The sequence below is a fragment of the Melanerpes formicivorus genome, unplaced genomic scaffold, assembly GCF_026170545.1.
Source record: "Melanerpes formicivorus ecotype bairdi unplaced genomic scaffold, bMelFor1.0.p_v2 SCAF_35, whole genome shotgun sequence".
Lineage (NCBI taxonomy): Eukaryota > Metazoa > Chordata > Aves > Piciformes > Picidae > Melanerpes > Melanerpes formicivorus.
Genome location: NW_027142387.1, coordinates 6,336,979 through 6,349,555, shown reverse-complemented (window position 1 = coordinate 6,349,555; position 12,577 = coordinate 6,336,979). Strand labels below are relative to the sequence as shown.

Below are 12,577 nucleotides of genomic sequence, written 5' to 3'. Positions count from 1 at the left end.
AGCTGAAAGGTACACCTTACTCAAACCACATCAGCCTCTGCAAGTAATGACCTGCAAACAGCATTTCTTCCTGTGCTGTGCAGCAGGGAGGAAACGTGGGCCTGCCCATCAGGCTGTGCTATCTCCGTACCTCCTGATACCAACTGTGAAGGGACAGCAGTGCCAGGTAGCAAACAGTAAAGGAAGAACCAGGAAGTGGCAACTGGAAACTTCCAGCAAGTTTTGCTTTTGGTTCTTTTCTTCAACAGCAGATTTTGACCTATCAGCTTTCAGAAGATGTAACTGGCTTGGAGTCCTTCACTTGTCCCCTTTCAATGAGCTTGGTAACACCTCAAAATTTGGCAGGCTGCAAGACAAATCAAAGAGGAGAGTCACTCCTCAGTACTCAAATCTTGATGGTCTCCAAAGGACAGAGCAAAAATTTACTATCCTCAAAGGCTATCCCAAAATGTTACCATCCCATCAGCAAGCACATAAGGAAATCAAGGTGAAGAGGTCATTGCCTACCAGGATCACAACACCCCCAGAGAAACAAGCTGGATCTTTAGGCTGCTTCACACAAGTCCTGAAGGCATCTCAGAACTGAGTTTTAACAATATTGGTGGCTCCCAAATATTTATAGAGAAAACTGTCACCCTGCTGCTCCACCCAGAAGCTCATCATCAAGGCACAGTTCTTTCACTCTGAAGGAACTGGGACATTAGTTTGGAAATGGTGATTTTGCTTTCCTGGCCACTCTGAGATGGATGCTGGGATAAAATTACGATCAAGGCAGTAAAGAATCCCAGGGAAGAAGTGAGAAGCTGATGTCTGCACACAGGAAGCAGCTATCCTTAGAGTCTGATTGCTGCTCTGAGTCCCTGGTTGTTGATGGAGATGATCTCATGTGTGAGGTTGTCATCAGCAAAACATGATGCAGAGTTTTGTGAGTAATAAGCACCTTTGAGCACATGTTCAAAGCATAGTCTGTGATTACTGAGGCAGAAATCAGGTCAGAGAGAAGCTAATCTGCAGTGAGAAGTTCCAAAGCTGTCCCTGCAGAGGTTCTGCAGCTCATGGAATAAATGGAATATCTGGCTTGGCCCACAGGAAGCTAAATGTAAAAACCTGCAACACCAAGGAGGCTTTGGAAGGGCTGTGACTCCTATGGAGTTTGATGCATAAGCTGTCTGATGAAGTAAATGCCACCCCTGCCTGCATCCCTCTGAAAAAAAATCCCAGCAGCTTTCCCACTCCAGCCCTTGGCTGAGATGTGTATGGGCCATTTCACATGCTAACAGCTTCAAGATCTTCATCAGTCTTTCACTTTGAAGGAACCTAGAAAGTTGTCAGTCCCCATGTGGTTTTCCTGCTAATACACCGGCACCTGATGACAGAATCAGAGAAAGGCAGGGGTTGGAAAGGACCTCTGGAGATGAGGGACAGGTGTAAACCCAGCTTTACAGGAGCATGCAGCCATGTGGTGAAGGCTGAGCTGCTGGTGCTGCAACAGTAGAAGAAAGGATCTGGGGAACAAGAACTAACTGTCCCCAACAGCACAGATCATGGCATGGTTAATCCAGTGGGTCAGTGACAAGAGGACAGGATGCTGTGCATTTGTTGAAGCCACCCAGCTGTTTTTCAGCCTTCAAGGAACACAGGCAGGTATTTTTTTCAGACAACAGCACTACTTATCACTTGTCTACATTATCCTATTTCTACTTTTGCCAGCAAACAATGGGCAGAGGAGGATTCAATCACTGGCAGTTCTTCAGTGAGTGCTGGCTTCTGAAGAGCTTCCGTGGAGAGCTCCAGAAGGCATTCTTATTGTTTAAAGACACAAATGAGTTGATTGTGGAAGGGGGCACAGTAGAGACAGTTCAATAAGGAACATGTTGGTTTAACATCTACATGGTTACAACATGCCAGTCCAAGCTCCTTTCAAGTCTGTTCTGTTCATGTGGATGTACCAAATGGAAATACTTTGCCCTTCCAGTGGTTGTTTGCTTTCTTCACTAGCGAGCTTTTCTTGTTCTGGTCAGTAGAATTCTTCTGAAAAGCCACATTTGGATGTGGGATTTAGGATCTTGCTTTGCACTTCAGGTGGTAGAAATGCTGTGATTGCATCAGTCCTGGCAGCAGCTTTGGCTTCAGAACAGTGACGGAGGTTTGTGGCTATGAAAATTTTGGTTTAACATACATGGAATCACAGAATTGTGGTGGTTGGAAGTGACCTCTGCAGATCATCAAATCCAACCCCCCTGATAAACCAAGGTCACCCAGAGCAGGCTGCACAAGAATGTGTCCAAGCAGGTTTTGAAAGTCTCTGGAGGAGTCTCCACAACCTCTCCGTGCAGCCTGCTCCAGGGCTCTGTCACCCTCACAGTCAAGAAGATTTTGCTTAAGTTCAAGTGAAACCTACCATGTTCTAGTTTGTTCCCCCTGCCCCTTGTCCTGTCTTTGAGCACAACTGAAAAGAGCCCAGCCCCCTCCTCCCACCTCCACACTTTAGATACTGATAAGCATTGAGAAGATCCCCTCTCAGGCTCCTCTTCTGCAGGCTAAACAGCGCCAGGGCTCTCAGCTGCTCCTCATTAGACCTGTTCTCCAGACCCCTCACTGTCTTCATTGCCCCTCTACCAAGGTCTAGAAGCCCTTCATGCCACCTGAGCCAAAATGCTTAAAGCTGAGGTTTCAAGAAATAAGCAACAGAAGTGAATTAACTGAGTCAACTAAACAGTTAACTCCTTCCACTACTGTCCTGGTGTTGCAGTTCTTTGTAGCTGTGTTTGAGTTGCCAAACACATACCAGCTGGCATCTGACAGCAGATAAGAGACAGCAGGGAGGTGTAAGGTCCCCACGGGAGCCCAGTGCTTTCACTTGAAGGCTCTAGAGATCTTTTGGCTACCTCTTGAACAAATATGTCCTCATAAGTCTGACTGGGCTTTTGGAGTCAGCCACACAGAAGGTGCTTGATACAGCAGCAGGAGCAGACAACCAGATGGATGAGATGATCACACTGTCAGCACCAGTTTGTTTCAGACATAGCAAGAACATCCCCATGTGGATGCTGCCATGGAGTATCATGGTATCGCCAAGGTTGGAAGAGACCTCAAAGATCACCAAGTCCAACCTATCAACACAGACCTCATGACTAGACCATGGCACCAAGTGCCACATCCAATTTCCTCTTGAACACCTCCAGGGACGGTGACTCCACCACCTCCCTGGGCAGCACATTCCAATGACTAATGACTCTCTCAGTGAAGAACTTTCTCCTCACCTCAAGCCTAAACTTCCCCTGGCGCAGCTTGAGACTGTGTCCCCTTGTTCTGGAGCTGGTTGCCTGGGAGAAGAGACCAACCCCTTCCCAGCTACAACCACCTTTCAGGTAGTTGTAGAGGGCAATGAGGTCACCCCTGAGCCTCCTCTTCTCCAGGCTAAACAATCCCAGCTCCCTCAGCCTCTCCTCATAGGGCTTGTGCTCAAGGCCTCTCCCCAGCCTTGTTGCCCTTCTCTGGACATGTTCAAGTGTCTCGATGCCCTTCTTAAACTGAGGGGCCCAGAACTGGACACAGTACTCAAGGTGTGGCCTAACCAAAGCAGAGTACAGGGGCACTATGACTTCCCTGCTCCTGCTGGCCACACTATTCCTGATGCAGGCCAGGATGCCGTTGGCCCTCTTGGCCACCTGGGCACAGTGCTGGCTCATGTTTAGGCAGCTGTCAATCAGCACCCCCAAGGTCCCTCTCTTGATTGGCAGCTCTCCAGCCACTCTGACCCCAGCCTGTAGCTCTGCATGGGATTGCCGTAGCCAAAGTGCAGCACTCGGCACTTGGACTTGTTGAATCCCATTGGACTCTGCCCATCTGTCCAGTCGGTCGAGGTCCCTCTGCAGAGCCTTTCCACCCTCTAACTGACCAACATCTGCTCCTAACTTGGTGTCATCTGCAAATTTGCTGATGACTGACTCAACCCCCTCATCCAGATCATCAGTGAAGATATTGAACAGGATGGGGCCCAGCACTGATCCCTGGGGGACGCCACTGGTGACTGGCCACCAGCTGGATGTGGCACCGTTCACCACCACTCTCTGGGCTCGGCCCTCCAGCCAGTTCCTAACCCAGCACAGAGTGTAGTGGTCCAAGCCACGAGCTGACAGCTTAGCCAGCAGTTTGTTGTGGGGGATGGTGTCAAAGGCCCTGCTGAAGTCCAAGTGGACCACATCCACAGGCCTCCCCTGTAGGCACTGCCCTGCCTGCAGCAGAACAGCTTTAAAGCTGATTTCAGAAACACAGAATTGGTTCAGTGAGAAAAGCCCTCCAAGATCATCCAGTCCAACCATCAACCCACCACAGCCATTAAACCATGTCCCCAAGTGCCATGGCCACACGTTTCTTGAACAGCTCCAGGGATGGTGACTCCACCACCTTCCTGGGTAGCCTGTTCCAATGCCTGACCACTCTTGCAGCAAAGTTCTTCCTAATCTCCAACCTAACCCTCCTCTGACACAATTTCAGGCCATTTCCTGATACTAGGAGAAAAGCCCAATCCCTGCCTCAAAGAGAAGCCCCACATCTGCACCAGTAAATCTTCTGAGGCTACCTAAGGTTGCTGCAGGAGCTCTTAGTCTTTTCCCCCTGCTTTCAAGAGCAATGAAAAAGTAAATGAACAAGCTGCTCTCCAGCAGGCCTCCCCCCAGCCTGTACTGGTGCAGGGGGTTGTTCTTCCCTCTGTCCAGGACTCTACACTTGCCCTTGTTGATCATCATGAGGTTACTCTCCAGCCCACCCAGGTTATTCTGAATGGGAGCACAGCCTGGTGGGGTGTCAGCCTCTGCCCCCAGTTCTATGCCATCAGCAAACTGGCTGAGTGTTCTCTCTGTCCCTTCAGTAAGCCAGAAGGGCATCTTAGGACACGTTCTGGTTTTCTTGAAGCTTTGCAAATTTGAAGCACTGCAGAGAAGTTACAAAGAGCAGAGTAAGTTTAACTGTCTTTGGATCATTTGCAGATAAACTCAGTGGAAAGATGTAGGAAAAATGTTTTGGTTTTCTGACTCTGCTGTCAGCCAGGTGGACAAACCCTTAGGACTCAAACTCTCTGCAAGAGGAGCATCATGTTGCTTCTGGATCTAACACCTCCTTAGGCCAAAATCAGCTGTCCATGTTCCCACTGCCTTCAAGGACATCTCAACAGGCAGAATGTGGCAGTTCTAATTAATAGGCTGAGGAGAAAAGGCTGTTGGGTTTGTCTCCAAGAGATGCTCCCAAGTGGCTCTGTTGCTCAGTCAGTGAAGAAAATCATTCCAGACAGTGGTGCAAAGGCCTGCTGTGTTTGCCAGCTCAGATCAAGACTGATGGCTCTACCAGCGAACAGGAAAAGTGGATACCTTCCAGCTTCTTGAGCTCCTCACAGAAAAATAGAATCATTTTGGTCTGAAAAGCCCTTTTAAGGTCATCCAGTCTGACCCAGGTCCACAGCAGTAAGAAGCAGAGGCTGGTCATTGGGTTTACCATCTGCATCCAGCCCTTTTCTAGGACATTTCCCTCCTGCGTGGCCAAGCCCTGTGGGCTTCTAAAGCATCCTGTGTGTGCCACATGGCATTCAAATCCACAGAGCAGGACTGGGGAAGCAGCTTTGCCCAGCAGTGCTCATGACATTCAGCCACTGGAACAGGCTGCCCAGGGAGGTGGTGGAGTCATGACCCACGGAGGTGTTCTGGAAGGTGTGAACATGGCACTTTGGGACACAGTTTAATGGCCACAGTGGTGTTGGGTTGATGGTTGAACTCAATGATCTTAGAAGTCTCTTCTAACTGAAACAATTCCATGATTCTATGACCTGGGCCACTACTGCTCAGTTTTGCCTCCTGCCTCAGCATTAACAGATTTTGCAATGAAGCCTTCTGAAGACCAGTCACTAGATAACTTTTCCTCACTTAAACCATACCCTGTTTCAGCCAAGTCCCTGAACAAACACCTGCAGTCAGTTGCTTTCATCTTTAATGGTCCCATGTCTTTCATCATAAGGCCAAAAGATCTGAAGCAGGAGCTCCATCCCTTCCCAGCAAGGTGCACATGAATTTCACAAGTGCTCTTTCTCAGCTGGTGGACATTAGAGCTGCTCCTTTCCACACAAGACATTTTTCTTCTCATCAGAGGGAAAGAGAGGGGAAAATACACTCCTCTGATAACATAATGAGGGAAGCTATGGTATGGCTTGAAGGCACTGGAGCAAGAACACTTACCAAAGAGCATGGGATATTCTTCTCTTCCCCAGTGATGGTGGCAGGGCTCTGTGAGCTCCTCATGACCCCTGCATAGGTTCATACACTGACACTTGGCCTGGCAGCCAGAGGACCATTGCAAGGGGGAGCATAAAAACCTATCAGGAAGGACATTTTATTTTAGAATGGTTTAGACTTTATTGTCAAGGATTTCCTGTATTCATTTGTGGTAAACACATGGAGCATTGATAGAGAATCACAGAAGCATTAAGTCTGGAAAAGACCTCTAAGATCATTAAGTCATCACTGAGGACATGGATCTGTTGGAAGGTCCAGAGGAGGGCTGGAGCACCTCTGCTCTGGGAACAGCAGGGAGTTGGGATTGTTCATCCTGGAGAAGAGAAGGCTCCAGGGAGACCTTAGAGCAGCCTGCCAGTACCTGAAGGAGGCTACAAGAAGGCCGCAGAGGGACTGTTTGCAAAGGCCTGCAGGGACAGTGGCTCAGTGCTCCGAGTCACTTAGATGCTCAGAGGCTCTGAGCAACCTGATCTAGTGTGAGGTGTCTCTGCCCATGACAGGGGGGTTGGAAGCAGATGATCTTTGAGGTCCCTTCCGACCCTAACAATTCTATGATTCTATGACAGGACGAGAGGCAATGGCTTTAAACTGGATGATCTTTAAAGTCCCTTCCAACCCAAACCACCATCATAATTGAGTCCAGTCATTAGCCTAACACTGGTTAAGTCCTTGATTAAACCAGATCCAGCAGAGAAGGACTGTGTCCATTCTGCTTTCAATCCTGATCCACAAGTTGCTGAATCCAGCTCCTGAATCCAATTCCCATCTGCTGCTTAGTGCAGTCTGGCACTTCTGCCACAGCATCAGTGATGACAGTGGCTAGCTGCCATCAGGGGTTGGGGCCAGTATTGAGTTTGTATCTATTCATATCTAGTTCATAGAATCACAGAATGTTTTGGGTTGGAAGGGGCCTTAAAGACCACCCAGTTCCAACCCCCCTGCCATGGGCAGGGACATCTTCCACCACCCCAGTTTGCTCAAGGCCCCATCCAACCTGCCCTCAAACACCACCTCCCTGGGCAACCTTTGTCTTACCACCCTCACTGTAAAGAATTTGTTCCTAATCTCCAGTCTCAATCTCCCCTCCTTAAGCTTCAATCCATTGCCTCTCATTCTATCACTCCAGGCCCTTTTCAACAGTCTCTTCATAGCTTTCTTGTACCCCTTTCATTTTAGTGTTGTCATTTTCAATAAAGCTGGTTTAGTTTCTTCCCCACCCCATCAGCCTCTCTCCCTTATTGCCTTTCTCTTCCCTGTGGGAAGGCAGAGGCGTTCATGGAGAGCCTCTGCCACTCGTTCAGTGGCCAGCCCAGCCCTGAGCCTTGACAACAATCACAGTGCCACTTCAGTCAGCTGGGGGCGGGCAGCTGAGCCAGAAATGAGAATTCTGTGACACAATGCATGGAAAACCCAATCTGGCTTCTGTCCTGAGTTACTGCAGGAGGTGAAATACCAGGGATTTGTCAAAGCAGCCCCTTTGCTTGCCAGAGACTGCAGTGGCTGCAAGGACATCTTCACTCTTCTTCCAGAGCATATGCAGCTGGGGTAGCACTTAGTAGCATCTGTGTATTTCTTCTTTGTTACACCTAATTATTTGGAGCAGCATCATTTTCACCACAATAGACATGCTAAAGAGCAGACAATGCACATTCAGCCCTTCTGATTCTTCCCTGGCACCCAGGTGGGTATAGCCTTCAAGGGGAAGAATGATGGATTCTGTAAACACAGCAACACCTGCTGTACCTTCCAGAAGGAAGCATTCAACCTGTTCTTCCTTCCCATTTCTATAAACCTGAATGTGAGTCAGTGATCTGAGAGAGATACCAAGGGCTGGTTTGGCAGAATGGGGTGAAGCAAGAAGAGTGTGGCCAGCAGGTCATGGGAGGTTCTCCTCCCCCTCTGCTCTGCCCTCCCATCTGGAGTACTGTGTCCAGTTAAAGGCTCTCACTTCAAGAAGAGGGACCTGCTGGAGAGGGTACAGCAAAGGGCTACAAAGATACTGAGGGGAGTGGAACATCTCTGTGATGGGGAAAGACTGAGCGAATCAGGGCTTTCTAGCCTGGAGGAGACTCAGGAAGGATCTCACCAATGCTGGTCAATACTCAAAGGGTGGATGTCAGGAGGATGGGACCAGGCTCTTTGTAGTGCTGTACAGTGACAGGGCATGGGGTAACAGGCACACACTTGAACATAAGAAGTTCCATCTAAAAATGAGAAGGAACTTCTTTAATTTAAGGGTGCTAGAGCACTGGAGCAGGTTGCCCAGAGAGGTGGTGGATTCTTCATCTCTGGAGTCATTCCAAACCCACCTGGACATTGTCATGTGAGACCTTCTCTAGGTGACCCTGCCTGGGGCAGGAAGGTTGTTCTCAAACCCTAGCACAGGCTGCCCAAGGAGGTGGTTGAATCCCTATCCCTGAAGGCGTTTAAAAGAGGCAGAGAAGTGGTGCTGAGGGACATGGTTTAGCGCCAGGTTTGGCAGAGTTGGAGAATGGTGGACTTGATGATCTCAAAGGTCTTTTCCAACCAAGACAATGCTATGGTTCTAGGACTTCTACAAAGAGCAGGCTTCCAACCTTCCCTTACATATGTCGCTCAGCCCCAGTTCCCAGCCTGGCTGACCATTCATTAGAGGTTAATAAATGTGTTTTAATTATGCATCCAATTCACTCCTTTCAAAGGCAGAGAATTGCAATGCAAACAGACAAATTCATCTCAGCCCCAAGACAGGAGATAAGTGCACACAAGTTGATGGGAACTAATCGCCTGGAATCTTAAACAGAGCCTACCAGCTTAGGGGATGATCATTCACCCAGACAACTGAAGCTGATCAAACCATTTAGTGCCTTCAAGACAATAATTAAAACCTCTCTAGAGATATTATCTCATCACTTCCCACTGAACTGATAGCTTTCTGAAAAGGTTGGACAGGCACTGGAGAGAAACCTTCCCATATCTCTTCACCTGAATTTTGTATTTGGAACAGTCTCAGATTTGGGCTTAAGGAAAAAAAAAAAAGAGAAGTTATTTATAAAGCAAGGAAGGTTTGGGGGTTTTGTAGGTTCTAAAAACAAACAAGATTGTAGGGTTTGTCTCTCCCCTTCTTGCCTCTCCTGGTCTAGCTCCTTCCTGTCTTGATTCTGGCACTTGGATCATACCTCAGTGCCTTAAGAAAAACAACTTAGCCTTCAAGGACAATAAAGTCCATGTGGTCCCTGGAGTTTCCTGTGTTTTCTTCCCAGGGGTAAGATATTCTGCTAGCAGGAGAGCAAACATTTGGTTCAGAAAGCCAGCAGATCATCTACAACTGGCCTGAGATGTCCCATGTAGAGCCTGATGCCTTTGTGGCAGCCTTGTCACCTCTCACAACAGCTTTGCCAGCAGTGCTGCCATGGACTCCTCTAGGCAGGCTTTCACCATGTCAGCCTGCTCTGGACCAGGTGCCTGTGTGAACCCAGGATTTCTGGATGTCTAGAGAGGAAAATACAGGCTCCAGGTACATGTGAATAGGATGAGGAACTGATGCAATGAAGCCCTCTGACCACTGAACTGCCAAGGTTGGAAGAGACTTTTGAGATCACAAAGTCCATGATGTATAATTAGATAAAGGCTTGAACCCTGAGTGAAAAATGCCTTGATTAGGTCCCCAAAACACTTTTCCCTTTACTTAGAAATCATGTTGAACATCATCATAGAGTTGAGCTCTCATCTGCGAGTGTCTTGCCTCCTTACAGCTTGTGGCTCTTCAGAAGTCTGTCTCCTAATAAAGCATATCTCACTTTCTAAACCATGATAGATAACATCACCTCTTCTATAGCTGGGGAATAAAGCACAGGAAAATCCCTACAGAGATGTTTTTCCCTACAGGAAGGTCCCCTCCAACCCAAAGCATGCTATGATTCTATGATTTTCCCCATTATTTCACCTCAGTGCTTACATGTTTCCTTCCAAAAGCTCAGAGAGCGTGACCTAAAGTGTCTGATGGAATAAAAACTCAAATTAAACTCAAAACCATTCCATACTGAAAACCAAAGGAAGCCTGGACACTTCAAGGGAGTCAGAGATGCTCTGACAAACCCACTTCTAGGACAAACAGGCAGGCAAGCAATTAAGCTTTGTTCAGCATCATTCCATGCTCAGGTACATTCCGTGGGCCAGTATAGGTTGTCCTGATGTAGACAAGAGTGACCATGAGCCAGCAATGTGCCCTTGTGGCCAAGTAGGCCAAGGGCATCCTGGGGTGTATTAGAAGGACTGTGGTTAGTAGGTCAGAGAGGTTCTCCTCCCCTTTACCCTGACTTGGTGAGGCCACATTTGGAATATCGTGTCCAGTTCTGGGCCCTTCAGTTCAAGAAGGACATCAATGGACTGCTTGAGAGAGTCCAGTGCAGAGCCACAAAGATGCTGAAGGCAGTGGAACATCTCCCTGTGAAGACAGGCTGAGGGAGCTGGGGCTCTTTAGCTTGGAACAGAGGAGCCTGAGGGGTGCCCTCATTCATGTTGATAAAGATGTGCTGGGAGGACGAAGCCAGGCTCTGCTCAGGGATGTCCAGTGATAGGAGAAAGGACAATGGGTGCAAGCTGGAGCAGAGGAGGTGCCATGGGAACAGAGGGGAAAACTTTTTCACTGTGCGGGTGCCAGAGCCCTGGAGCAGGATGCCCTGAGAGGTTGTGGAGTCTCCTTCTCTGGAGACATTCAAAACCTGCCTGGATGCCTTCCTGTGTGAACTTCTCCAGGTGATCCTGCTCTGGTAGGGAGGTTGGACTGGATGATCTTTGGAATTCCCTTCCAACCCCTAACATCCTGTGATTCTGTGTGATTCAGGGTGTCTACAGCAGAGGAGGAAATAGTAAAAACATCTTAGTATCAGTTCAAAACTTCAGCCTAAACCCCATTATTCCTGTTCCCTGGCATTACTGCTTGAGGAGAGGGAAGACTTGGCAGAGGAACCAAAGCTAAAGGACCAGGACTAATTTCTCTTGTTAATGACATTTTTTGCATTGGTGAATGAGTAAAATAAAGTCTCACCAAGAAACTACATTAGTGTACAGTATTTATTACCTTCTATTCAGCTGAAGTTGATCAGTTTTGATATGACTGAATTAACTCTGAAATAGACATTTTTAAATACAGATGAAGATGGGAGGCTTTCAGATGAGTTGGTCTGCACTCTTAAACCACATGCAAAGCAGACACCGATCAAAGACTGGACATTGACTTCTGGCTCACACTGGTCCCTCATAAAGCACAATTTCCGAGGGTGGAAGCAAGGAGGCAAGAAATCAAGTAGCCCTCTTGTTTAAAAAAAAGAGCATCACCTATATATTGAGCCAATGTGTTTCCCTCTGCTTTGGATTTTACTTACAGGATACAGCTTTGCAAAATATACAGCTCACCACCCCCACACGGAGCATCCCTCTGCTGAGGGCCAGGGGGAAAGGGAAGGAGAAACACAACGGACAAGAATGAGAGAAGCCATGGTTTAGAAGATCATGACCACGTGGCAGAACATGATGCCCATAAGGAACATTTTGCCCATGTTTTAGAACATGATGCCCATCCAGAACATTCTACCCATACTTCAGAATATTCTGCCCATGTTTATGAACATTAGGCCCATCTTTTAGAACACCACGCCCATATGGCAGAACATTTTACCTGTTTCATCCCACATTTTAGAGCATGATGCCCACACAGAACATTTCACCCACGTTTTAGAACGTTTTGCCCCTATTATAGAACATGATGCCCATATTTTAGATCATTGTGCCTATATTTTAGAACATCATGCCCATAGAGAACCATTTTCCCCATGTTTTAGAATATTATGCCCATACTGATGAACATTTTGCCCATATTGATGAATATTATGCCCACATTTTAGAACACTTTGTCCACATTTTAGAACATTATGCCCATGTTTTAGAACATTTTGCCCATGTTTTAGAACATTACACCGTTTCAGAGTGTCTCCAATACTGCTAAGAGAGGTCATGCACAATTTTTTCGAAGAGAGTATTGTCATTAGTCCATGAGAGATCCATCTACATGCTTCAGAGCAACAGAAGAAGGTACAAGTCACAAGGAAAGCAGCTGTCCCCAGTTATCTTTTAGGTCTGTCTATGTCATCAATAGCAGCCAGCAGCTTCTGTCTTGACTTTTTGTTGATGTGGGAGCCCAGACAAACATTCACCAGGTTGGTCAGCTGCTTAGTGGAATATTCCTGACAAATGAAAGCAGATCACGTTATGGTAGAACAAAACAGCAAGCAAAGAGAGAAAATGATTCAGCC

At 47.5% G+C, this 12,577-nt stretch overlaps 1 protein-coding gene across 2 annotated transcripts in view; it reads right to left on the bottom strand.

The window, feature by feature from the left end:
• Positions 1–11,306: 11,306 nt before the first annotated feature.
• Positions 11,307–12,577, bottom strand: part of VPS50 (VPS50 subunit of EARP/GARPII complex) — a 59,719-nt gene continuing 58,448 nt past the window's right edge. For both annotated transcript variants that reach the window (XM_068157021.1, XM_068157022.1), the window contains one exon: positions 11,307–12,508. In XM_068157021.1, coding sequence (XP_068013122.1) covers positions 12,389–12,508 — 120 coding nt within the window. In that variant the 3' untranslated portion in view covers positions 11,307–12,388. The remainder of the gene's footprint in view (positions 12,509–12,577) is intronic.